This window comes from Schistocerca americana, chromosome X (assembly GCF_021461395.2).
Source record: "Schistocerca americana isolate TAMUIC-IGC-003095 chromosome X, iqSchAmer2.1, whole genome shotgun sequence".
NCBI classification, from domain to species: domain Eukaryota; kingdom Metazoa; phylum Arthropoda; class Insecta; order Orthoptera; family Acrididae; genus Schistocerca; species Schistocerca americana.
The window spans coordinates 781,162,974-781,188,900 of record NC_060130.1 but is presented as its reverse complement, the minus strand read 5'-3'; the positions used below and the strand labels follow the sequence as shown (position 1 = coordinate 781,188,900).

The 25,927-nt window shown below is 41.7% G+C and overlaps 1 protein-coding gene across 5 annotated transcripts in view; it reads left to right on the top strand.

Annotated features, from left to right (window-relative positions):
- LOC124555183 (integrator complex subunit 12-like) overlaps positions 1 to 25,927 on the top strand; it is an 84,579-nt gene that overhangs the window by 29,871 nt on the left and 28,781 nt on the right. For all 5 annotated transcript variants that reach the window (XM_047129022.1, XM_047129020.1, XM_047129019.1 and 2 more), the window contains exon 3: positions 11,571 to 11,758. In XM_047129022.1, the coding sequence (XP_046984978.1) occupies positions 11,571 to 11,758 (188 nt within the window). The remainder of the gene's footprint in view (positions 1 to 11,570; positions 11,759 to 25,927) is intronic.

Here is a 25,927-nt window from a genome sequence, read left to right as displayed (position 1 = left end):
TGGAGCAATATTTTGTGATCAAAACACACACACACACACACACACACACACACACACACACACACACACACACACACCTTAGTTAAATCAAAAAATATGCCAAGCGTTCAAAACCCTTTGTTTAATCCATCGAGTACCTCGCAGAGAAAAGAGAATATAGAATTTTCAGTTGTTAAACAACTAACTTCTAAAGCCAAACTGTACATTTGATAGCAAATTATGATATAAAATGATCAATTATCCTCACAAACACAGCCTTTTCAATAACTTTAGCAAACACTGATGGCATAGAAAAAGGTTTAAAATTGTCTACATTATCCCTTTCTTCCTTTTTATAAAACAGCTTTACTATTGAGTACTTCAGTTGTACAGGAAACATAACATTCTTGAAGAAAAAATTACAAATATATCTAAGTACAGGGCTAACATGTGCAGCACAGTACTTGTAATATTCTGCTAGGCACTCCATCATACCCACGAGAGCCCTTAGTCTTCAGTGATTTGATTATTGACTCAATCCCCCTCCTTGTCAGTATCGCAGAGGAGTGTTTCAGGCATTAATCTCAGAAAGGCATTTTCCAAGAGTGTTATATGATACCCTGTGGAAACTAATTTTTTCTTCAATTCACCAGCAATGCTCAGAAAATGATTGTTAAATACTGTACATATATCTGACATATCAGTAACAGAAATATTTTTGCTACGAACTGACTTCATATCATCAACCTTGTGCTGCTGACCACACTCTTCCTTCACAACTGACCATATGGTTTTAATTTTATCCTGTGAATTAGCTATTCTATTTGTGTACCACATACTCTTTGCCTTCCTAATAACATTTGTAAGCACCTAATAATATTATTTGTAGTGGGCTACTGTAGCTTGATTGTGACTACTTCTAACATTTTGATACAATTTCCACTCTGTTCTGCATGATATCCTTATCCCACTAGTCAGCCTCCCAGGCTGCCTTTTATGTTTAGAACGTTCTAATGGAAAGCTCTCAAAGAGCATGAGAAATGTGTCAAGAAAAGCATTATATTTGTTATCTATGTTATTGGCACTATAAACATCCTGCGACTCTTGTTCCTTAACAAGGTTTAAAAAACACTGTCTTGCCATTGAATTAGCTTTCCTACATAGTTTGTAATTATATGTGACATTTAAGTACAAAAGCCTTTGTGTCAAAATTTTTGGATTATGATCTGAAAGGCCTTTCAGCCTTTTACTAACAGAATGCCCATCTAGTAATGAAGAATGGATAAGAATATTGTGTATGGCTGTGCTACTGTTCCCCTGCACCCTGGTTGCAAAAAAACAAACAGTCTGCATCAGATCATATGAGTTTAGAAGATCTACCAACATCCTTTTTCTTGCACCATCATATACAAAATCAATATTGAATTCACCACATAACAAATTTTTTTGTAGTTTCTATAAAGTGAACAAACTTGCTTGAGCAGAAATGCTCTGAAGTCAGAGTTAGGGGACCTATAAACAACAATAATTAGAAGTTTAGTTTCACTAAATTCAACTGCCCTTGCATAACATTCAAATATCTATTCAGTGCAGTTCCGTGATACATCAATGGACTCCAAAGGAATACTGTGTTTTTACATAGATAGCCACTCCCCCACCCCACAAGGAACTCCTTGAAAAACAACCAGCTAGTCTGTGTCCTGGTAAAGGAAGCCTCTGAATTGTCAAATTATTTAAGGGGGGCTCTGATGTATCAGTAATGTCACAATCGACATCTATAAGCAGTTCACTTGCTTTATCTCTAATACCTCGTATATTTTGATGAATTATGCTAATTCCTTCTCTGCTTGGATACCTGACCACCTCTGAAGGTAATTTCTTAATTAGGACTTCCTTTAAGCAGGTTTTGTTGATGGAAAACATTAATGTTTCGTGTTACAAATTATTTTTAAAATGGAATTTTATGCAGTGGTATTCATTTTATTGATACGTATTAACAGGGACGGCAAAACAGGAAAAACGAGTACTCCAGCAGCAACAGTGATGCCCTGGCCCAAGCTGACAGCTCTCACATGCAACAGTGCCACTGAAGTAGTGGTTATTTTTAGTTTCACTGTTGCTGTTAATACATAGTGACAAAATGAATATCCCACTTGACTAATTTGGAACCCTCCATTGAAATGGCATGTAAAAACTGCTTTAAAAATGATTTTGTTTGTAATGAGAAACAAACTGATGCTTTCTGTCAACACTAGGCATCGCATGCAAGACATAATGAGCAATAATTGTTTGGGCTGGCCCTAGCTACAAACTGCAAAAATGAAATTCCAAATATTTGCTGAAACAGCAGAGAAAATGTGCCTGATGACTCTTAGGAGGCACACCACGTTGGTGAAAACATTTGTGATCTTAAATTTGAGCGTTGTGGACCCCATAAGTATCTCTCCCCAGTCAGAAGAATCTCCACTCTTACATTGGCTGAACAGTTAACCACAACATCCTGTGTTATTCTGGTTAGGTGACATTATCAATTAGTTGGCTATAGCATCAATTCTATAAAACCTCAAGTTTATCTAGGAGGATATCTTTTTTCACCTAGTCAAAAGCCTTAGATAGGTCACAGAAAATACCAACTAGTGCTATTTTGTTATTTAATACTTGTAAAATTTTGTTAGTGAAAGTTTAAATGGCATTTTGAGTTGGACAATTCTTCTGAAATCAAAACTGTGATTCACTGAGGCTTTAGTGTAGCTCAGATAGAGTACTGTTCTAGAATACATCATCTGCTCATGTTTGTTTGTGTGTGTGGTTTTTTTTTGTGATGTCAGCAGTAGAACTGGTCAGTAGTTATCAACATTTCAGTTTCATTATGGAGGGGTTTAACAGTGCCATATTTCAATCTCTGGAAAAATATCATGAGATACGGATGTATTACATATCTCAGAAAAAACAGCAGTTATTATAGGACAAGAAGTCCTTAATACTTCATTGGAAACAGCATCAAATCCAGATCAGCTTTCATTTTTTTGAGAGTGTACATAATTTCCTTAACTTCAGAATGTGAAGTGGGTTACACATCAATATGACTGAATTTTATGCGAGTTACTTTTTCAGCATACTGCCCCGATTTTTCTCTTGGATTGTTTGTATCTGTTTTTTACTACTTTTAAGAAATGATTTTTAAACATACTTTCCACCTGTGATGTATCATTATAGCCCTTACATTTCAATCAGTGATGTTATCTAGTTCTTTGACCAATTGTCCTGCATCTGGTTTCTCTACAGTCCATAAAGCCTTAACTCTGCTGTTGGAATTACTGTTTTCTGACATAACCTGCATGTTCCTTAATTCTTTAATAACATTTCTTATTGATTTTGAGTAGTTCGTGTACTGCAAAACTACCACAAGATCTTACTTGTTCTTGCCAAAGTTTTATGAGAGATTTTAATCCCTCTAGTGCTAAGTTGATTTTTACATGGCTGTTTACTGTTGTTTCTGGCTACTTTGTGAGGAAAGCTATTTTCAAATAATGACATAAATTTATTATGGAAAGGATTAAATGTTACGTTCACATATGGTTCATTATAAATCCCCATTTGTAAACCTCAAAGAAATGTTAGAATTTTTAACTTCTTCCACCATCTTACATTGTCTGAGAAAAATAGGGGTAAGCTGTAGGGAGAAATGGCTAATATAATATCTATATAGGAGCCAAGAGGGAATAAGAAGGGTGGATGACCAAGAACAAAGTTCTTCGATTAAAAAGGGTGTAAGACAAGGATGTAGTCTTCGGCCCCCTACTGTTCAGTCTGCACATTGAAGTAGTGATGATGGAAATAAAAGAAAGGCTCAAGAGTGAAATTAAAATTGAAAATGAAAGGATATCAATGATAAGATTCACTGATGACATTGCTATCCTGAGTGAAAATGGAGGAGGATTACATTATCTGCTGAATGGAATGAACAGTCCAAAGGGTACAGAATATGGACTGAGAGTAAATTGAAGGAAGACAAAAGTAATGAAGTAACAGGAATGAGAACAGCAAGAAACTTAACATCAGGATTGACAGTCACAAAGTAGATGAAGGTAGCAAAAGACCAATGATGGATGGAGCAAGGAGGACATTAAAAGCAGACTAGCACTGGCAAAAATGGTATTCCTGGTCAAGAGAAGTCTGCTAGTATCAAACATAAGCCTTAATTTGAGGAAGAAATTACTGAGAATGTATGTCTGGAGCTCAGCATTGTATGGTAGTGAAACATGGGCTGTGGGAAAACTGGAACAGAAGAGAATTGAAGCATGTGAGATGTGGTGCTACACATGTATGTTGAAAATTAGGTTGACTGACAAGCTAAGGAATCGGGAGGTTCTGCAGATAATCGGAGAGGAAAGGAATATGTGGAAAACGCAGACAAGGAGAAGGGACAGGATGATAGGACATCTGTTAAAAGATCAGGGAATGACTTCCATGGTAGTAGAAGGAGCCATAGAGGGCAAAAACTGGAGAGGAAGACAGAGATTGGAATACATCCAGCAAATAGCTGAGGACGTGGGTTGCAAGTGCTACTCTAAGATTAGGAGGTTGACACCGGAGAGGAATTCGGAGCAAACTGCATCAAACCTTTCAGAAGACTGATGATTCAAAAAACTCCATGTCATCTTTGTAAACTGTACTTAATCTTTGTGGTGAAGTCATTAATTACTCCGATTTCCACTGAAGTGTCTACACTGTAAGGCACCATCCTATTTATGTTAACTGTGCTTCATGATCAGAGAGAGCCTCTGTTACTTGGTGTTGTTATTTTCTTGCTTTGAGTGCCATCAAAGAAAACACTATCCATTAGAGCACTACTATCTTTATCCACCAATGTTGGAAACTTGATTACTGAAACCAAATTGTAGGATCCAAATTAAGTTTCTAGATATTTTTTCCTTTCATAAGCCTTTAGAAAATCTACATTAAAATCACCACAGTCTATTAACTGCTTGTTACTGTCTGAGGAATAGTGTAGTAAGCAATCCACGTGACTCAGAAAAAATTCAAAATTTCTCAGTGTTGATTTATTTACAGTTACAGTGAGAAGTGGGCTGTTTTTCAGTATTAATTCAAAAGCACACACTTCAGTGTGCTGATAACTAAAAAATCTTATAATCTATTTGTTTCAGTGTCTTTGAACTTGTGATCTGTCATATATGTAACAATTCCTCCTTTAACCTTATTAGTCCATGAGTTAAACATTATTTTTGTAATTAACTTGTAGAATCCTGTGATTATGTGGTGCTCAGATAGGCACAGGATCCGTATCTTTTCAGAGCTCTCTAAAAGTTCCAAACAGACAAGGAGCTTTTCTATAATCCAGTAACATTTTGCTGAAATAAGCTAACTGTCTCTGCACATTTTGTGAGGCTCTTCTGTCATTTTAACTTCTTTCTGAACAGGGTACCAGAATTCTGACTCATACCTAAAAAAGGTATCACTCTGATACCAGTAACCACAGGGATCTTGCTTTGGGCAACAGTGGTGCCCTCCTCCCCTTACATTTCCAGAAAGTAACTCAGACAATCTATCTTTCCCTCTCTTATTCAGGGGTAGGATGTGTCTAGCATATCCCCATCTCCTAATTTTAGCAGCAGGCACTGCACTCGTATGAGATTTCATTTCAGCCAGCAGCACCCTACTGAACTCCATGTGCACATTGCTCACAGCAGTGTTAACCCAGGGCTGACAATGACACAGTAGGGTCTCCACAAAGCTCGCACTTACGTATGAAGTTGCTACTTCTATTCCATCCAGGTCACCATTGATGTTTTAACTTGTCTTTAGATAGGTTGTTCCCAGCTTCATCTACTATGATCACCTGATTCACTTCGTCAGAATACTTACACAAATTCCGTGTGCTATCTGTCACCTGGCTAAAGTTAGCACTTGGCTTCACAATACATGTCACCTGATAACCTGTTTGCTAATTTTTCCTGTACCATCTGGCCCACATACTCCTGTGGCTACTACATGGCAGCCACACTTTTGTTACTGATCTACACTTAGGTTCTGTGCTAGAAGCTTCCTGCACCCTACTGTGAAAAGCAGCTGGAAGCAGCCATTCCCCTCCTAGTGCAGAAAGCAAACTAAGCTTATTGGTTACTGTGAGCTCAAATGTTGTTGACAAAGTTGAAAAGCTGTTCCCTTTCACCCATTATTTGTTAAGTTTACCCCATTCTCAAGGTCTTTGTATCCCTCTTCAACTTCTTTATTTAAAGTTTTGCATCATCTAATCCGACATGACTGGGACAAATATTTGTTTCCTGTTTAGCGATAATCTTGTCTTTGTTACAGAGCCTATAGTTCCATGGGAGACCCTCAGTGAGTTCCCCATTCAATTCTCTGCTACAGTCACACCACTGGAACTCTAACCCACAATCTTTACATTCCACTTTCTGTCTAACTACCATATATCGACATCAGTACTTACCACACACTGGAACACAAAAAAAATGCTGAAACGTATAACTAAATCATTTAACACACTTTACAGGAATATTTGTTATTTGTGAGCTGCAAAAACCAGGCCTACAGTTAAACTGTTCAGGTGCATGATATAGCATGAATAGTTAATTTACCTTAAAGCAAGACCTCAACACTCGCACAATAATATTTAACTGTTAATCCAGCATGTGGTGCAATTTTACGTCATAATTTTAAAACAAAACCTCATATTACAAAATCAGTTGCCCAAATGAAGGATGTATAAAGGAACAAACTTGTATGTAAAATATGCTTTAATTTCTTTTCCTAGTGAAAATTTTCTATTTCTCGCTAGTAACACAGACTGCAGCTACACACTGACACCAGTGCAGAAATGTGTAGAATTCCTAAAGAGTAAATAAAGATGCATCTAATTCTGCTATTCAGTGAGCCAGGTTTGTTTGCTGTTTGTTGAAAATTCAGTGTGGAGAGCAAGACTATTTGTAACAAAAAAACATATGAAAAATTGTGGGAATTTGCACAGTGGTCTAGTACCATCACAAGCAATTAAACAGTGCTTATGTTAAGGAACATGGATAAACTGAAAGAACCAGAGGTTGTACAGAGTTTCAGGGAGAGCATAAGGGAACAATTGACAGGAATAGGGGAAAGAAATACACCAGAAGAAGAATGGGTAGCTTTGAGGGATGAAATAGTGAAGGCAGCAGAGGTTCAAATAGGTAAAAAGACGAGGGCTAGTAGAAACCCTTGGGTAACAGAAGAAATATTGAATTTAATTGATGAAAGGAGAAAATACAAAATGCAGTAAATGAAGCAGGGAAAAAGGAATACAAACGTCTCAAAAATGATATCGACAGGAAGTGCAAAATGGCTGAGCAGGGATGGCTAGAGGACAAATGTAAGGATGTAGAGGCATATCTTACTAGGGGGTAAGATATGTACTGCCTACAGGAAAATTAGAGACCTTTGGAGGAAGGAGAACCACTTGCATGAATATCAAGAGCTTTGATGGAAACCCAGTTCTAAGCAAAGAAGGGACAGCAGAAAGGTGGAAGGAGTATATAGAGGGTCTATACAAGGGCGATGTACTTGAGGTCAATATTATGGAAATGGAAGAGAATGTAGATGAAGATGAAATGAGAGATATGATACTGCGTGAAGAGTTTGACAGAGCACTGAAAGATCGGAGTTGAAACAAGGCTCCAGGAGTAGACAACATTCCATTAGAACTACTGAAGGCCTTGGGAGAGCCAGTCCTGACAAAACTCTACCATCTGGTGAGCAAGATGTATGAGACAGGCGAAGTACCGCCAGACTTAAAGAAGAATATAATAATTCCAATCCCAAAGAAAGCAGGTGTTGACAGATGTGAAAATTACCGAACTATCAGTTTAATAAGTCACAGCTGCAAAATACTAACGCGAATTCTTTACAGACGAATGGAAAAACTGATAGAAACTGACCTCGGGGAAGATCAGTTTGGATTCCGTAGAAATGTTTGAACACGTGAGGCAATACTGACCCTACGACTTATCTTGGAAGAAAGATTAAGGAAAGGCAAACCTACGTTTCTTGCATTTGTAGACTTAGAGAAAGCTTTTGACAATGTTGATTGGAATACTCTCTTTCAAATTCTGGAGGTGGCAGGTGTAAAATACAGGGAGTGAAAGGCTATTTACAATTTGTACAGAAACCAGATGGCAGTTATAAGAGTCTAGGGACATGAAAGGGAAGCAGTGGCTGGGAAGGGAGTGAGACAGGGTTGTAGTCTCTCCCCGATGTTATTCAATCTGTATATTGAGTAAGCAATAAAGGAAACAAAAGAAAAGTTCGGAGTAGGTATTAAAATCCATGGAGAAGAAATAAAAACTTTGAGGTTCGATGATGACATTGTAATTCTGTCAGAGACAGCAAAGGACTTGGAAGACCAGTTGAACAGAATGGATAGTGTCTTGAAGGGAGGATATAAGATGAACATCAACAAAAGCAAAATGAGGATAATGGAATGTAGTCGAATTAAGTCGGGTGATGCTGAGGGAATTAGATTAGGAAATGAGACACTTAAAGTAGTAAAGGAGTTTTGCTATTTGGGGAACAAAATAACTGATGATGGTCGAAGTGGAGAGGATATAAAATGTAGACTGGCAATGGCAAGGAAAGCGTTTCTGAAGAAGAGAAATTTGTTAACATTGAGTATAGATTTAAGTGTCAGGAAGACATTTCTGAAAGTATTTGTATGGAAGTGAAACATGGACGATAAATAGTTTGGACAAGAAGAGAATAGAAGCTTTCGAAATGTGGTGCTACAAAAGATTGCTGAAGATTAGATGGATAGATCACATAAGTAATGAGGAGGTATTGAATAGAACTGGAGAGAAGAGGAGTTTGTGGCACAACTTGACAAGGAGGAGGGACTGGTTGGTAGGACCTGTTCTGAGGCATCAAGGGATCACAAATTTAGCATTGGAGGGCAGTGTGGAGGGTAAAAATTGTAAAGGGAGACCAAGAGATGAATACACTAAGCAGATTCAGACGGATGTAGGCTACAGTAGGTACTGGGAGATGAAGAAGCTTGCACAGGATAGAGTAGCATCGAGAGTTGCGTCAAACCAGTCTCAGGACTGAAGACCACAGCAACACGTTAAGGAAAGGAAGGTGTAACAGGATGTTCCAAAGACTAGCCCTAAATAAATAGGAATATAAAAGTGTCAAGAAAGGCTGGAGATTTGTAGAAATGGTAGAACACAGTTACAGAACAAAAATATAAATACCATTAATCAAAAATGCTTTTTCCACATGAACTTAAACCTTTTTCTTCTCTTCAGTTTTGCCTTCCACAGCTTCTTTTTAACTACTTCAGGTTTTTTCTCCTAGTACAGTATCCTGTCATCTTTTGTCTGTTTGGGGGGGGGGGGGGGAGGGAGGCAGTTGATAGTTGCTTCATATCCTGTCCTGTGGGGGGGGGGGGAGGTTCTTAGCACTGATTTGGCTAGATTAATAAATAGTTTTTCTAGTACTTGGGGCTCTCTCTGGTTCACTGGGAATCTCCTCTTTCCCTGCACATTAGATTTCCAAGCATCAGAAAACACACCTATCTCATTCATTCATCTTTATTCCATGAGAAACCTATGCATTTCATCTTCATACTTGATTTTTCCTGCGTCGTGACTTATTATTATTGTTGAACATGTGCTTGTAGTTGCACTCCAGAATTCATCATCTGTTTCACACTCACTTGGCGTGAAGCCCCTTTCACATCTACTGCTTCTGTTAGAGGGGTATTATCTCCCGTATGATACTTCCGTGTTAGGTTTGGGCATAAAAGTGCACCAAAATTCGGGCCTTGGCATGGGTAAAATTGAGAAGTTGTTGGGTGCACTGACAACTGTAAGTAAAGCCATAACATTACAAATTGTGATTTTTAGTAACAAGTCATAAATATGTTGAGACAATTGATTATGTTCCAATGAAATTACTGCTTGTAGGAGATCTTCATCTTCAGAGATTTGCAATAAGCTTTCTCTTGTGCTGATGCATGTGAAAAATGAATTAACTAGTAGAGTGAATTGCAACTTCCTGTGTGGGATGCATGCTATTACACTGCCAATGGTCTTTGACAGATATTTTGTAAAAACTAAGACAACATTCTAACTCTCAGAAAGGATATCAGAGTACTGCAAAACATGGTCATGTGTTTGACGAAACCTCTTTTTATAAAATATATTTGACATTTATTTTACAGTATAATATGCGTCTAACACAAGGTGTTAAGCCGGCCGAAGTGGCCGTGCGGTTAAAGGCGCTGCAGTCTGGAACCGCAAGACCGCTACGGTCGCAGGTTCGAATCCTGCCTCGGGCATGGATGTTTGTGATGTCCTTAGGTTAGTTAGGTTTAACTAGTTCTAAGTTCTAGGGGACTAATGACCTCAGCAGTTGAGTCCCATAGTGCTCAGAGCCATTTGAACCACAAGGTGTTAAAGCAGTGCAAAAATCTCAAATGGTTCGAAACTGTTGAGGATCACACACATCCAGAGGAACCAGTTTGCAAACAGTCAGGGACTAACAAGGATTTGCTGCTTAAACCCCATGTTAGTCACATAGTGAAATGTCGCCCTTTCCCCATAATACTGTGAACTGCAGATGAAGATGAATTTAAGGACTCATCTGTCTTGTTGTATGATACACATAAGCCTTCATCACTGAATGATGACAGTATAGAAGTGGTATTATGAGTGGGGAATTTTGTGAAGAGTGAAGTTACCTCTGAACTATCTTGAGATCATAATGATGTGCACAGTGTAATCCAATTATTGGAGACATTCGCTAAAGCACAAACCAACATATCCCTTGACCAAACTGCTCATCACTGTTTCTTTTTCCACTGTAAATTTCTTGGTGCTAGCTGATGGACAACTAAAGCAAATTAGATGCATGTCCATTGTGTTGTTCATAGTGTTTTTTATGGATAGATCTACACACAAACTGAGGAAAATTTAATGTGTTCACCACGAGCAAAATAATTATGCTTTCAAATGATCGGACATTTTGGGTGTGTTGTAAGCAACCATGAATGAAAGTTCAGCTCTTTGTCCTACATAAATTAATTTCTTCTTTTGTCAAATCCATAAACACTAATACATTTCCTCTAGCTTAGCATCGTCCCTAATTTTGTAGCGGTGGGTATGTCATGTTCCAACAACAGTTCAGTTTAAAAATGTGTTGTTTTCAATCATGTGTGTGTTATATATGTGTTGAGAGTGCACACCCTTTTTAAAAATTACTTTCAGATTTAACTGTAGTTCGGTTTTTTAATAGTTTTCTATTAATGATCCATTGTGTAACTTTTCACGTACTGTAACTGTGAATGTTGTTTTCAAATAATCCCAAACAAGTAGTTGCAAATAAATACATGAATGTGTTCGGGCAAAAATCATGTTCTTATTTTGAAGGTCTAATAGAATGCCTAGTATCTGTAACCAGGCTACCATTTATTTTATCTTCCATAAATATATTATAACTATAAAATATCTTACTGAGATTTTATGGAAAAAGGGTAAATATTTCAGATCACTTCTGATATTCATCAGAGACTTCTTTATATTCAGGTGGATTCAGTCCTCGATGTTGCAGATAGTAACAAAAGAAAAAAGAATCTCGAGACAAGAACTGTAAGTTTACACATTGAAGAAGCACCGAAAGATTCACATATGAATGAAGAATTTGATGATGAAGACAATGACTCTGAGATCAACTTGGAGATACTAGAAGAGGATCTGACATGTATTGTCTGCAGGTGTGAAATTTTGGTATTATTTGTTGTGGCTAGAACAGAATTGTAATGTTTTTAAGTTTTTGCTACATCCCCATCTTCCCCCTACCTCTCTCTTCCCCCCTACCTCTCTCTTCCCCCCTACCTCTCTCTTCCCCCCTACCTCTCTCTTCCCCCCTACCTCTCTCTTCCCCCCTACCTCTCTCTTCCCCCCTACCTCTCTCTTCCCCCCCTACCTCTCTCTTCCCCCCCTACCTCTCTCTTCCCCCCCTACCTCTCTCTTCCCCCCCTACCTCTCTCTTCCCCCCCTACCTCTCTCTCTTCCCCCCCTACCTCTCTCTTCCCCCCCCTACCTCTCTCTTCCCCCCCTACCTCTCTCTTCCCCCCCTACCTCTCTCTTCCCCCCCTACCTCTCTCTTCCCCCCCTACCTCTCTCTTCCCCCCCTACCTCTCTCTTCCCCCCCTACCTCTCTCTTCCCCCCCTACCTCTCTCTTCCCCCCCTACCTCTCTCTTCCCCCCCTACCTCTCTCTTCCCCCCCTACCTCTCTCTTCCCCCCCTACCTCTCTCTTCCCCCCCCTACCTCTCTCTTCCCCCCCCTACCTCTCTCTTCCCCCCCCTACCTCTCTCTTCCCCCCCCTACCTCTCTCTTCCCCCCCTACCTCTCTCTTCCCCCCCCTACCTCTCTCTTCCCCCCCTACCTCTCTCTTCCCCCCCTACCTCTCTCTTCCCCCCCCTACCTCTCTCTTCCCCCCCTACCTCTCTCTTCCCCCCCTACCTCTCTCTTCCCCCCCTACCTCTCTCTTCCCCCCCTACCTCTCTCTTCCCCCCCTACCTCTCTCTTCCCCCCCTACCTCTCTCTTCCCCCCCCTACCTCTCTCTTCCCCCCCCTACCTCTCTCTTCCCCCCCTACCTCTCTCTTCCCCCCTACCTCTCTCTTCCCCCCCCTACCTCTCTCTTCCCCCCCCTACCTCTCTCTTCCCCCCCCCTACCTCTCTCTTCCCCCCCCCCTACCTCTCTCTTCCCCCCCCCCCCCTACCTCTCTCTTCTCCCCCCCCCCTACCTCTCTCTTCTCCCCCCCCTACCTCTCTCTTCTTCCCCCCCCTACCTCTCTCTCTTCCCCCCCTACCTCTCTCTCTTCCCCCCCCCCCCTACCTCTCTCTCTTCCCCCCCCCCCTACCTCTCTCTCTTCCCCCCCCCCTACCTCTCTCTCTTCCCCCCCCCTACCTCTCTCTCTTCCCCCCCCCTACCTCTCTCTCTCTTCCCCCCCCCCCTACCTCTCTCTCTCTTCCCCCCCCCCTACCTCTCTCTCTCTTCCCCCCCCCCCTACCTCTCTCTCTTCCCCCCCCCTACCTCTCTCTCTTCCCCCCCTACCTCTCTCTCTTCCCCCCCTACCTCTCTCTCTTCCCCTCCTACCTCTCTCTCTTCCCCTCCTACCTCTCTCTCTTCCCCCCCTACCTCTCTCTCTTCCCCCCCTACCTCTCTCTCTTCCCCCCCTACCTCTCTCTCTTCACCCCCTACCTCTCTCTCTTCACCCCCTACCTCTCTCTCTTCACCCCCTACCTCTCTCTCTTCACCCCCTACCTCTCTCTCTTCACCCCCTACCTCTCTCTCTTCACCCCCTACCTCTCTCTCTTCACCCCCTACCTCTCTCTCTTCACCCCCTACCTCTCTCTCTTCACCCCCTACCTCTCTCTCTCTTCACCCCCTACCTCTCTCTCTCTTCACCCCCTACCTCTCTCTCTCTTCACCCCCTACCTCTCTCTCTCTTCACCCCCTACCTCTCTCTCTCTTCACCCCCTACCTCTCTCTTCCCCCCTACCTCTCTCTTCCCCCCTACCTCTCTCTTCCCCCCCTACCTCTCTCTCTTCCCCCCCTACCTCTCTCTCTTCCCCCCCTACCTCTCTCTCTTCCCCCCCTACCTCTCTCTCTTCCCCCCCTACCTCTCTCTCTTCCCCCCCCTACCTCTCTCTCTTCCCCCCCTACCTCTCTCTCTTCCCCCCCCTACCTCTCTCTCTTCCCCCCCTACCTCTCTCTCTTCCCCCCCCTACCTCTCTCTCTTCCCCCCCTACCTCTCTCTCTTCCCCCCCCTACCTCTCTCTCTTCCCCCCCCTACCTCTCTCTCTTCCCCCCCCTACCTCTCTCTCTTCCCCCCCCTACCTCTCTCTCTTCCCCCCCTACCTCTCTCTCTTCCCCCCCCTACCTCTCTCTCTTCCCCCCCTACCTCTCTCTCTTTCGCCGGCCGAAGTGGCCGTGCGGTTAAAGGCGCTGCAGTCTGGAACCGCAAGACCGCTCCGGTCGCAGGTTCGAATCCTGCCTCGGGCATGGATGTTTGTGATGTCCTTAGGTTAGTTAGGTTTAACTAGTTCTAAGTTCTAGGGGACTAATGACCACAGCTGTTGAGTCCCATAGTGCTCAGAGCCATTTGAACCATTTTTGAACCTCTCTCTCTTCCCCGCCTACCTCTCTCTCTTCCCCGCCTACCTCTCTCTCTTCCCCGCCTACCTCTCTCTCTTCCCCGCCTACCTCTCTCTCTTCCCCGCCTACCTCTCTCTCTTCCCCGCCTACCTCTCTCTCTTCCCCGCCTACCTCTCTCTCTTCCCCGCCTACCTCTCTCTCTTCCCCGCCTACCTCTCTCTCTTCCCCGCCTACCTCTCTCTCTTCCCCGCCTACCTCTCTCTCTTCCCCGCCTACCTCTCTCTCTTCCCCGCCTACCTCTCTCTCTTCCCCGCCTACCTCTCTCTCTTCCCCGCCTACCTCTCTCTCTTCCCCGCCTACCTCTCTCTCTTCCCCGCCTCTCGCCCCCTACCCCCCCCCCCTACCCTCGCCCCTACCCCCCCCCCCCTCTCGCCCCCTACCCCCCACCTTTCGCCCCCTACCCCCCCCCCCTCTCGCCCCCTACCCCCCCTCTCGCCCCCTACCCCCCCCCCCTCCTCTCGCCCCCTACCCCCCCCCCCCCTCCTCTCGCCCCCTACCCCCCCTCCTCTCGCCCCCTACCCCCCTACCCCCCCTCTCGCCCTCTAACCCCCCTCCTCTCGCCCCCTAACCCCCCTCCTCTCGCCCCCTAACCCCCCTCCTCTCGCCCCCTAACCCCCCCCCCCCCCTCTCGCCCCCTAACCCCCCCCCCCCCTCTCGCCCCCTAACCCCCCTCCTCTCGCCCCCTAACCCCCCCCCCCCTCTCGCCCCCTAACCCCCCCCCTCTCGCCCCCTTACCCCCCCCCCCCCCCTTACCCCCCCCCCTCTCGCCCCCTACCCCCCTCCTCTCGCCCCCTACCCCCCTCCTCTCTCTCTTGCCCCCTTGTCTGTTTTAAAGGACACAGAATCAGGGGATGGTTGATGTCTGCATTTACTTCCTTGTGATTCGGTGCTTGATACGGAGTAATGTTACAGATGTGGGGAAAATGTTACATTTGTCACTTGCTGTATGTATAAAGAATCAGTTAGAACAGATTTTTCATTATGTTCATTCAGGTTTAAACACATGATAGTGATCCATATGTTAAAATGAAATAGTCTTCTAAGTTTTGACCTGATTGCTAAGGCATATGACATGCAGAATGAACATAATGAATGTGTTCACAGTATGCATGAAACCATTACAGATGATCCTCGTCTCCATGTTTTGTGGTAAGTATCACTTATTAACATAGCCGTATTTAAAATGGGTGCCTTTTCATTGTGTGATGTACATGTCTTCACACTTAATTTTCCTCAGTCACTGGTCAACTGTGGATTATAACGGTTTATAGGTTAAAGTCGGAATAAGAACAATAACTCAAGAAAGGAAAGTGATTGGCACACAATGAGTGTGACATTGCTACTATAGTGCAGTATAAAACTTAACACGTGAAGTTCTGCGATCCACTAATATGCTTAATATTCAATTACATGTTTGAAATTAGGGTAGCAAATGATACGAAGATGAGATAAGAAAATGGAGACAGACAACTTAGTGAGATGGCACTGACATATCATTTAATGGACAAACAGCAGTGGATGGTTGTTGGCAGGTTGGGGGAAGATTGAACTCACAGGTAACCAGGTAGTCGACAGCTTTTACTTTCCATAATTCGTGTGAAAGCAATATCTGCCCACAGGTTTGCTAACCATAAGGGTCAGACAAAAGCTGCCAAAGCTTATGATGATCACTGATGACCCGTAGTGCAACAAAATGAACCACATCCTGTCAATGATCTTGCATTGCTGCAGCCACTAAAGGATCAAAATATTAAATATTTTGTACAAAAGGGTTTGAGAAGTTGGTTTATTCAATGTCATAAGCCAATTATATACCTCGTTGCAATAGTCTATGACATCGATTATAAATCAGTGGATTGTTACGTTTAAAGATTGAGGTAGATTGTTATGTTCAAAGATTGATGCCCAGTTCTGCTTGAAATTTGACCATGTAGCTGTTCTGCTTTGGAAAGAAGAGATGCCCAATTATCATTGGGGAAACTTCTCTGAACAGGGTATCTACCAATGATGCAATATGTGTGATGGTGTATTTTCAAGAGGGCAGTAAAATACTCCATATCTTTCATTGTGAAAATAAACAGGCCCATAGAGATTGAATTATTGGTGGTTATATTGATGTCCTTATGTTGCCGCAGAAGTTGATATTTTCACTGTAGAAGATGATAGAAAAGGTCTCAAAGTGGGTACAAATAATTCCAGTATTGAATTTTATACTGCATTGAAATGTGCCAGCTCAGGCTCCTGGTGTGAATCCTACACAGTCGTCGCAATGAGAGCAGCATTGGAAGGAGGAGATCATTCACTTCTAAGGAGCTCAAAGGCATGAATCTACATCTACATACATACTCCGCAATCCACCATATGGTGTGTGGCAGAGGGTACCACATACCACAACTAGCATCTTCTCTCCCTGTTCCACTCCCAAACAGAACAAGGGAAAAATGACTGCCCATATGCCTCTGTACGACCCCTAATCTCTCTTATGTTTATAGTCTTTCCACAAAATATAAGTTGGCGGCAGTGAAATTGTACTGCAGTCAGCCTCAAATGCTGGTTCTCTAAATTTCCTCAGTAGCGATTCACGAAAAGAACGCCTCCTTTCCTCCAGAGATTCCCACCCCAGTTCCTGAAGCATTTCTGTAACACTCGCGTAATGATCAAACCTACCAGTAACAAATCTAGCAGCCCACCTCTGAATTGCTTCTACGTCCTCCCTCAATCCGACCAGATAGGGATCCCAAATGCTCGAGCAGTACTCAAGAATAAGTCGTGTTAGTGTTTTACAGATGAACCACATCTTAATCGACGTGACTGTGTCAAGCGCTACACTACTGATGGAGTATTCAAACATTACGGGATTCTTTTTCCTATTCATCTGCATTAATTTGCATTTATCTATTTAGAGTTAGCTGCCATTCTTTACACCAATCACAAATCCTGTCCAAGTCATCTTGTATCATCCTACAGTCACTCAACGACGACACCTTCCCGTGCGCCACAGCATCATCAGCAAACAGCTGCACATTGCTATCCACCCTATCCAAAAGATCATTTATGTAGATAGAAAACAACAGCGGACCTACCACACTTCGCTGGGGCACTCCAGATGATAACCTCACCTCCGATGAACACTCACCATCGAGGACAATGTACTGGATTCTATTACTTAGTCTTCGAGCTACTCACATACTTGGGAACCAATCCCATATGCTTGTACCTTAGTTAGGAGCCTCCAGTGGGGCACCGAGTCAAACGCTTTCTGGAAGTCAAGGAATATGGCATCTGTCTGATATCCTTTAACTGAGAATACGTTCCAGAATCCTGCAACAAACTGATGTTAAGGATATTGGTCTGTAATTTTGAGGATCCGTCCTTCTACCCTTCTTATATACAGGTGTCACCTGCGCTTTTTTCCAGTCGCTTGGGACTTTACATTGGGCAAGAGATTAGCGATAAATGCTAGCTAAGTAAGGCGCCAATGCACCAGAGTACTCTCTGTAAAACCGAATTTGAATCCCATCAGGACCTGGTGATTTATTTATTTTCAACCCATTCAGCTGCTTCACAACACCAGGGATGTCTATCACCATGTCCTCCATACCGGAATCTGTATGAGACTCAAATGGCGGTATGTTTGTACAAGCCTCCTGCGTGAAAGATTTCTCAAATGCTAAATTTAAAATTTCTGCTTTCGTTTTGCTGTCTTCCGTTGCCAGGCCAGACTGATCAGTGAGTGACTGGATGGAAGCCTTCGACCCGCTTACCGATTTTGCGTAAGACCAGAATTTCCTTGGGTTCTCAGCAAGATATTTTGCTAAGGTATGACGGTGGTAGTGGTTGTATGTTTTGCGCATTGCTCTTTTTACAGCAACACGAATCTCTAACAACTTTTGCCTGTCCTCATTCTCCCGATCTTTCTTGTACCGCGAGCACAACTGTCTTTGCTTCCTGGGCATTCTCCGAATTGCGCTGTTAAACCACAGTGGGTCTTTTTCATTTGTAACCCACTTTTTCGGCACATAGTTGTCCAATGCGTGATTTACAATGTGTTTAAAATTTGCCGATAATTCTTCCACGTCCATCGTACCGGAAGTAAATGAAGTCGATTCATTTACTAAATGGGATGCTAAGAACTGCTTATCTGCTCTTTCTAGTTAGAATACTCTCCTAGCCTTCTTGACCGACTTTTTAACTTTCGTAACCATAGTTGTAACATCATGATCACTAATCCCTGTCTGAACACTGACACCGTCGATGAAGTCTGGTCTGTTCGTGGCTACCAGATCTAAAATATTTCCATTTAGCTGCTCAAGACAGTTTTCGGATAATGTTTTCAAAAGTAATTCACACGACGGCTTGTCTGTACCACCTGTAATGAATCCATAGACATCCCAGTCTATACTAGATAGATTGAAGTCGCCTCCAACTAATATAGCATGATCCGGGTACTTCTGCGATACAGAGTGTAGACTCCCTTTGAATGATTCTAGAACTGTCACGGTGGAACGTGGTGGCCAGTAATGACACCCAACAATTAATTTTATTTCTCCTAGCCCTGTTAAACGTGTCCAGATAACTTCACAATCACACTCTACTTCGACCTCAATAGACACTATATTTTTGTCAACTGCAATGAAGAGACAGCCTCCTATGGTGTCTAATCTGTCTTTCCGATACACGTTCCAACCCTCACTAAATATTTCGGAACTTCCTATCTCAGGGTTCAGCTGGTCTCAGTCCCGAGAATAATTTGCTCGCCACACGCTTCCTGAAGGGCAGTAAATTCAGGAACTTTATTCCGAACACTCTGATAATTTATTGCTATTATCTTGATAGGTGAAGTGTCTTTACACTGAGCACGTCCTGATTTCCCTGCCTGCACGTCGACTAGTGAGTGTTCATCAGGACACCTCTCACTACTGCCTAGCCTAAAAAAAAAAAACCCTGTGCATGTCACAAGTACTCTGCTACCCGAGTAGCCGCTTCCTTTGTGTAGTGCACGCCTGACCTATCTAGGGGCGTCCTACAATTCCCCACCCAATAGCGCAAGTCTAGAAATCTGCAGTCTCTATCTATCTCTATCTCTATCTCTCTATCTCTCTCTCTCTCTCTCTCTCTCTCTCTCTCTCTCTCTCTCAAAAAAATAAGAAAACATCCTATTAGGTGCTCGTAATATAATTTCATTGTGGATTATCAAAGTGAAGTCAGTTGCGAAATGTAGCAACAAACTCTTTGACCCAACCTGAATTGGTACAAAGTGAATTCCATTTTTACAGCAGCATGAAATTGCTAATTCCATGGGTACCATACAATCCATCTGAATCTGTATTCTGGGATTACTGTGTGCATGTAACCTTTGAATGTACAAAATTAACTTTTATTCACGAACATTAAAAATACAACAGCATTCAGTGAAGACAGATAACTAAGAATGCTATAGTGTGGAACACCTGGAAGGAATGCCTTGATCGACATTGATCCGGTTACATACCTTTGTGTCAGATGGTGTGGTGGCGTTGTTGTTAGATATCCTGGAAATACATTTTTTTGATTGAGTTGCAGATGTGTTCCTCAGAGGTGTATGCATTGTCAGTTTTGTATAATATCCCACAGATAGGGCAAACTTTGCTTCCAGATACCGCACTGCTACTGTGGAACACTGGCTGTTTGAGTAATTGCACAGTGAAGTACACTTTATAGCATGTTGGCCAAAAAGTTTGTGATAGCAGCATAACCTGCTGTCATTGTTCTGATGTTGTCGTTTTCATGATGATGATGCCTGATGGAACTGGTCGCAGGTTCGGGTATTGGTGCCCTGTTTTGCTGCTTCGTGCACATTTGCGGTAAGAGGGCCTCCACTGTACTTTGTGAACTTCACATATCCTCAGAAACACTCATTGGGTGTTGTCATGCCCACGTCACAGTATGGCGTTGTCTCCTCAGGAGACATCTGTAGACATCTGTCGGTTTCTGCCGGCTAGTGAGCTACTGTTGTCATAGGAAGTGTTGCATACACTCTACCAGTAACATGCAGCAATTTGTTGAGGGATTTACTGTGGCATATTGCCGACGCTGTTTGCACTTGCATCATTAGTTACTGCTACGAAACATATGATGACAGATAACTAGAAACTGTGGAGCTGTCTACTAGATTGCGTAGATATCACCAGAATTTGGATGAAGTCTTGTCACCACATTTCTTGCCCAATTCTGAGGTCATTTGTCAGCTTCTTGTAAGCTCTGTCTGGCAGCGGATGCTCTGTCAGATACCATAGCTGCAGTTTGTTGGTCAAATTGCTTATCACCAAAGTAAATTTCTTGAGGTCGTTAATTACATGTTGTTGCCAAAATATGTACTCCATTACCATGAACCATGTTCGCAGTTGGGTGGGAATAAATGACAGGGCCCGTAAATGCAGGCATGCCTTGAATGAACTGCTGTATCTGACAGACGAATGAATCATTGCTTCGAACTGTGATTGTGGCACTGTTGTAGAACTCATTGTTACGTATGGTTGCAAACTGCAACTACTTACCTGACCTGCGATAGAAGTACTAAGCCAAACTTCAGAACTGTCTCTGCATATATGTACACTGTGCTCTGATATGTGTGTGTGTGTGTGTGTGTGTGTGTGTGTGTGTGTGTGTGTGCGCAGAATTAACATCATTTTTGTTGCACTGGACATGGTTCATGTTCAGAATTGTCGAGAGAGCAAGCTCCAAAATCTGTGTATCATCCTGTAGCTAGTTAACCTTGTCAACAATGGCAGAGAATAGCCTGTTGCTGTAATTCATTACATTTGTGCATATTTCCGCAATTTGTCAAAAATGCCATTCATGTGAAAGCAAGAAAATTCTTAGGCAGGGTCACCAGTTATGTGACCTATTGGTCTATCCACGTAAATAATTGTGCATAACCTTGAAACATACAAAATTAGCTTTTATTCATGAACGTTACACACATGAGAGCATTTGGTGAAGACAGACAACTAAAAGCATACAACTTACAAGCGACAGTAAAGATAAAAATGCACATTGGAGAAGTAACATGTAAGGGTTGCTAATCTCAAGAAACGCAAGCACAAAATGGATCACTGCCATCATCTATGAGGATCTGTAGCAAATAATGACCATAACAGGCTGATAGGTTTCAAGGGGGACATACCCATTTTTCTAATACCAAAATTGTATCATGTATTAATAAGAAAATTGTTTTGCAGTATTAAAATTAATATATGGAAATATATGATAGAAATAATAGTGGATTGTTGAAGTATTGTTGCTACCATATTAGTATACATCCAAAATACTAATGTAAATGCAAAAAGAAATTAATGATACTAATGCATCTCTTAAAATAAATATACCATGTTTACCTGCGTACAGGGGAACCTTGATTATAAGACCACCATCAGTTTTTTAAGAGGCTTTTCGAGGAAAAGTTATTTTTCACAATTTGGACCAATCAAAATTATAAAGTGTTTTATTGGTATGAAGTATGTGCCTAAGAAGTTAACATTATACCTATTCTAAATTGATGCCATTTGTTGATTGTCTAAATTATGTTCCCGTCATATGTCAAGGTGAGCATCAACAAAACTGCAGCACAAAACATGTAAGTACACCATTGGCCCCTATCTAGATTTTTACCATCTCCCGCAGAAATGAATACTGTTGTTGAGTATTTGTCGAATTTTAAAGTCAATTCAATTGCGACTACAAGTGGATTCAGGCAAACAGCAGTTTAATTATGGTAGATGTTCCTAAAAAGCCAAAGTACACAGTATAGATTCCAATGGTTGGCAACAGACATAACTTGCTGCCCGCTCAAGACTCCCCTCTCCGCACTCATCTAGTTCTCAGCTAAGTTGGTATCAGTGTTCCCCTTCCTACCTTTCCGTAACGCTGTGCTTGAGCAGCTGACACACTGACTGAAATATCTTCTGTGTTGCAAGTCATATGTAACAACAGCAACAATTATGTAAAGAAAGGATTGTAATCAAGATTCAGTCGAATTCTCGAACTTTCGCTCGTCCCATGGTCTACTGGTGTCTGTTTTTACCATCCCCATAACAGTTCTTGGTGCCATAAAATTATTATCGCAATAATTACAGTTCGTTTTATAAGATTTAATTTATTTGTCAGGCATTTCATTCAGGATTAATTTTCCTTCTTGTTTCATCTGGATGTCACCACCATGATCTAAAGCTGATTAAAAGTTGGTTATGTTTTTACCCGATATTCTAATACGTGAACAGTGACCAAATTTGGCATTTGCAACCCACTTAGTAAATTGTCAGACTCTCACAGTCAAGTAAAATATTGATCTCGGTTCAGAGTAAAGTAATGTTTTTTGAAAGACAACATTTGCACTTTTGAATGTTAGCTTTACTTGAAAAGCAGCATTAATGTGTGTACATGGTACCAATACATGATGAGAATTTTTATTACAAACCTGTTCCAAAAAGAGTTTGTAAGATGATAGAATTTAGTGCTATTTCCTCCTGGGTTTTACAAAATTGTCAAATTTTAGTCAGAACAATAGATTTTGTAGTGACTAGTTCATTGTTCATCGCATATCTATGGCACTAGCGCTGTGCAAGTTAAATGTTCTTTGACTGTCCGAGCAACATAGATACCGTATCAAGCACTTTGGTGTATCGGGAAAGCTTCAGCGTGTTCGGACACGAGTATCATTTGCCCATCCTGCCCTTCCGAATTCTTCAAAATAAGTCTGGATGTGACCTCAATAGCCAAAGCTTCATCTGTGAAGCTAAAACAACCACTGTGTATTCTATTAAACAAAGTAGAAAATATTAACCTTAATGGCAATAGTTCAATCTGTGAATATAAGACTACATTGTATTTTTAGAACAAGTCTGGGAAAAAGTCTTGTTGTATAAGTGGGCAAATGTGGTACACGCTGATACCAAGCAGGAAAAGATCTTTAAATTAAAGAAAGGCTAGCATTTAGGCAGATTAATTCAATTATTTAGTGTATGTTTACATGTTGTTTGTTATTGACCTCGTCTCTATCGAACTGGTGGAGAGATAAGGGCAGATATCTGTGAACTGATGTTGTTGTAGGTTGTGTACACCTGCAAGACTTAACCTTTTGAATGACATCCAAATATAGTTAACAGAAACACGTGACGTCAGTTGTTACTGTCGAATTCTTTTGTGAGTTTTAGATACACTAAATATTGTTCTATGAAAGCATGTTTTCATTTGGCACATAAAGAAACTTGGTAGCACAGGTGAACTCTGGGATGAGTAACTTGGAATTGATTTCAGCCATTAAAATTCATCATATGAAGATGATGAAATCCACAAGTTGGATTTGTGGATTCATTGCATGGGAGCTCAGACAGAACATCACTTGCATAAGTAACATCACATGCTTCAAATTTGATGTTTCTTCAACACATCTGCAAGGTTTCAAAATATTCAGACAGATGGCTGAGCATAGTGAACTAGAAAAATTGCATCTATGCTAGACAATTGTTACAAGCAAATGCTGTTGTTGAATTTTTGGCTGCAGAAAATGAAACTGAATTCCATCCATAGACAAATTCAGTTCACAACGGAAATCAAGAAAAATTGGGTGCTTTCCATCTTTGGATGTTTTGGTATGATGCAAAGATGATGGCACTTTGGGACATGCAGTATATGGGAAACTGACACAGGCGGTATTATACTTCATGTACAAACAACTGCCACCATCCTTCACAGATGATGAGTGTTCAGATCTCTGGTACACAGATGAGAGCAGTCTGGAGGACAAGCTTCTACACTTGAGAAGAGTTTTTGAAGCCAATGGGTACTCTCCACAGCACATACATACGGCACTAAAAATTAAAGCAACAGTCAGTATAAGGAATGCAGACAAAGACACGGAAAGTTTTAAATCCATGGCTTTTCTGCCACACGTGGGAAGCCTGTCGACAAAAATAGGATGGATCGTCAGCAAACACAAAGTGAAAGTGATTTTTCACCCTCCACCAAAGACAGCAGCACTCCTAGGTACCATAAAAGATGATTTGGTGTTTGGAAGCCTGGGGTTTACAAGGTCACCTGTGAGTATGGCCATTCATACATCGCGCAGATGACACATACAGTCCGCGAGAGATGCACAGAGCACTGCAGGCACACTGGGCTCTTACAACCTAATAAATTGGCGGTGACAGAGCACTGTATTGACACTGGACACACTACGGTGTACGATAACATTGAAATTTTAGCCTTGACTTCAACTTTCTGAGACTCGGTAGTGAAAGAAGCAATTGAAATTTGGTTGGCTGATTTCTTGACAGGCTGCACAGGTAGAGCACTTGCCTGCCATGTGGGGAGCCTGGGTTCAGTTCCTGACCAATGCAAGTTTTTAAATGAAGTTGCATATTCTACGAGCAAATTTATAAGTAAAGTTGCTTGTTTCATGAGCATTTCTGTGCAGATGAAAAAATTAATTTGCAATTTTTTAAATTTAAATGATCTTTGTTAACAATCTTAGAAAAGATTGATTTATATTTGTAATGGAAACTGCAGTTTTGTGTGAGGTATGTAATTAGAAATAAGATGATCATTTTTCACAAAATGGCAATTCAGTATGTGTTAAGCAGCGTATATTTGATGAATTTTATATTTAAATGATCTAGGTAACAAAATGAATGGAAAAAAGAAGAAAACAATGACTGAAATGACTCCATCCAGTTGTTACCAGTCTCAAGAGTTACTGATTTTTTTCCATCTTTATGTACAGGGTGATTACAATTAAAGTTAAAATTTCAGACTGCTGTAGATATAGCACCACTGGTCAGAATGACTTCAAATTGCAACAGAATATTATCAGAGAAGTGGCAGGATAAAAATAAGTAATTACAAAATGTAGCAATAGATGGCACTGTAGGTATCATAATTTAATAGTGGTCAATGACAAATGAATCATACAACAGTGCCTAAGGTGTACGTTTGTCGTTAAACTGTACTATTCAGTGTGCATGTGTGTACAGGCATGATACTGTTAGTTACGTAAGCCCATCCACCACAGCAAGGTTGTATCATATTGGATGGAAACAATTGGTTTTCAATTGTTCTGAGGCCAAAAACTGCATGAAAAGCATCAATCAGAATCAAATCTGGTTATTAATTTCCATGTGACTGGTGCAAATCATGTTCAATATGCTGTCCACCATTTTCTGCAATAAGTTGAAATCGAGAAACACCATGTTCCAGAACTGAACGAAGTGTTTCCGGGGTCACATTCAGAATGTGTTGTTCAATGTGTGCCTTCAATATGCAGCTAAGTTTGCAATCTGAACACTGAACACATCATCTTTCAGATACCCTCACAGCCAGAAGTCACACAGATTAAGATCAGGTGATTGGGACAGCCAAGCTGTAGGGAAATGGTGGCTGATAATTTTAGCATTTTCGAAATGGCAGTGCCAGCAGCTGCTTAACTGGATTTGCAAAGTGCGGAGGTGTGCCATCTTTCATAAAAATGATCCCATCCACGCTGTTGGAGAGCTGGAATGACATGGTTGTGCAAAAGACACTCTTAGCGTTTACCAGTTACGGTACAGGTGACAGGACTGGCAGCACCTGTCTCTTCGAAAAAATATTGCTCTATGATAAATGACGCTGTAAAACCACACCACAGAGTGACCTTTTCAGAATGAAATGTAACTGGTTGATTTGTATGTGGAATTTCCGTTGC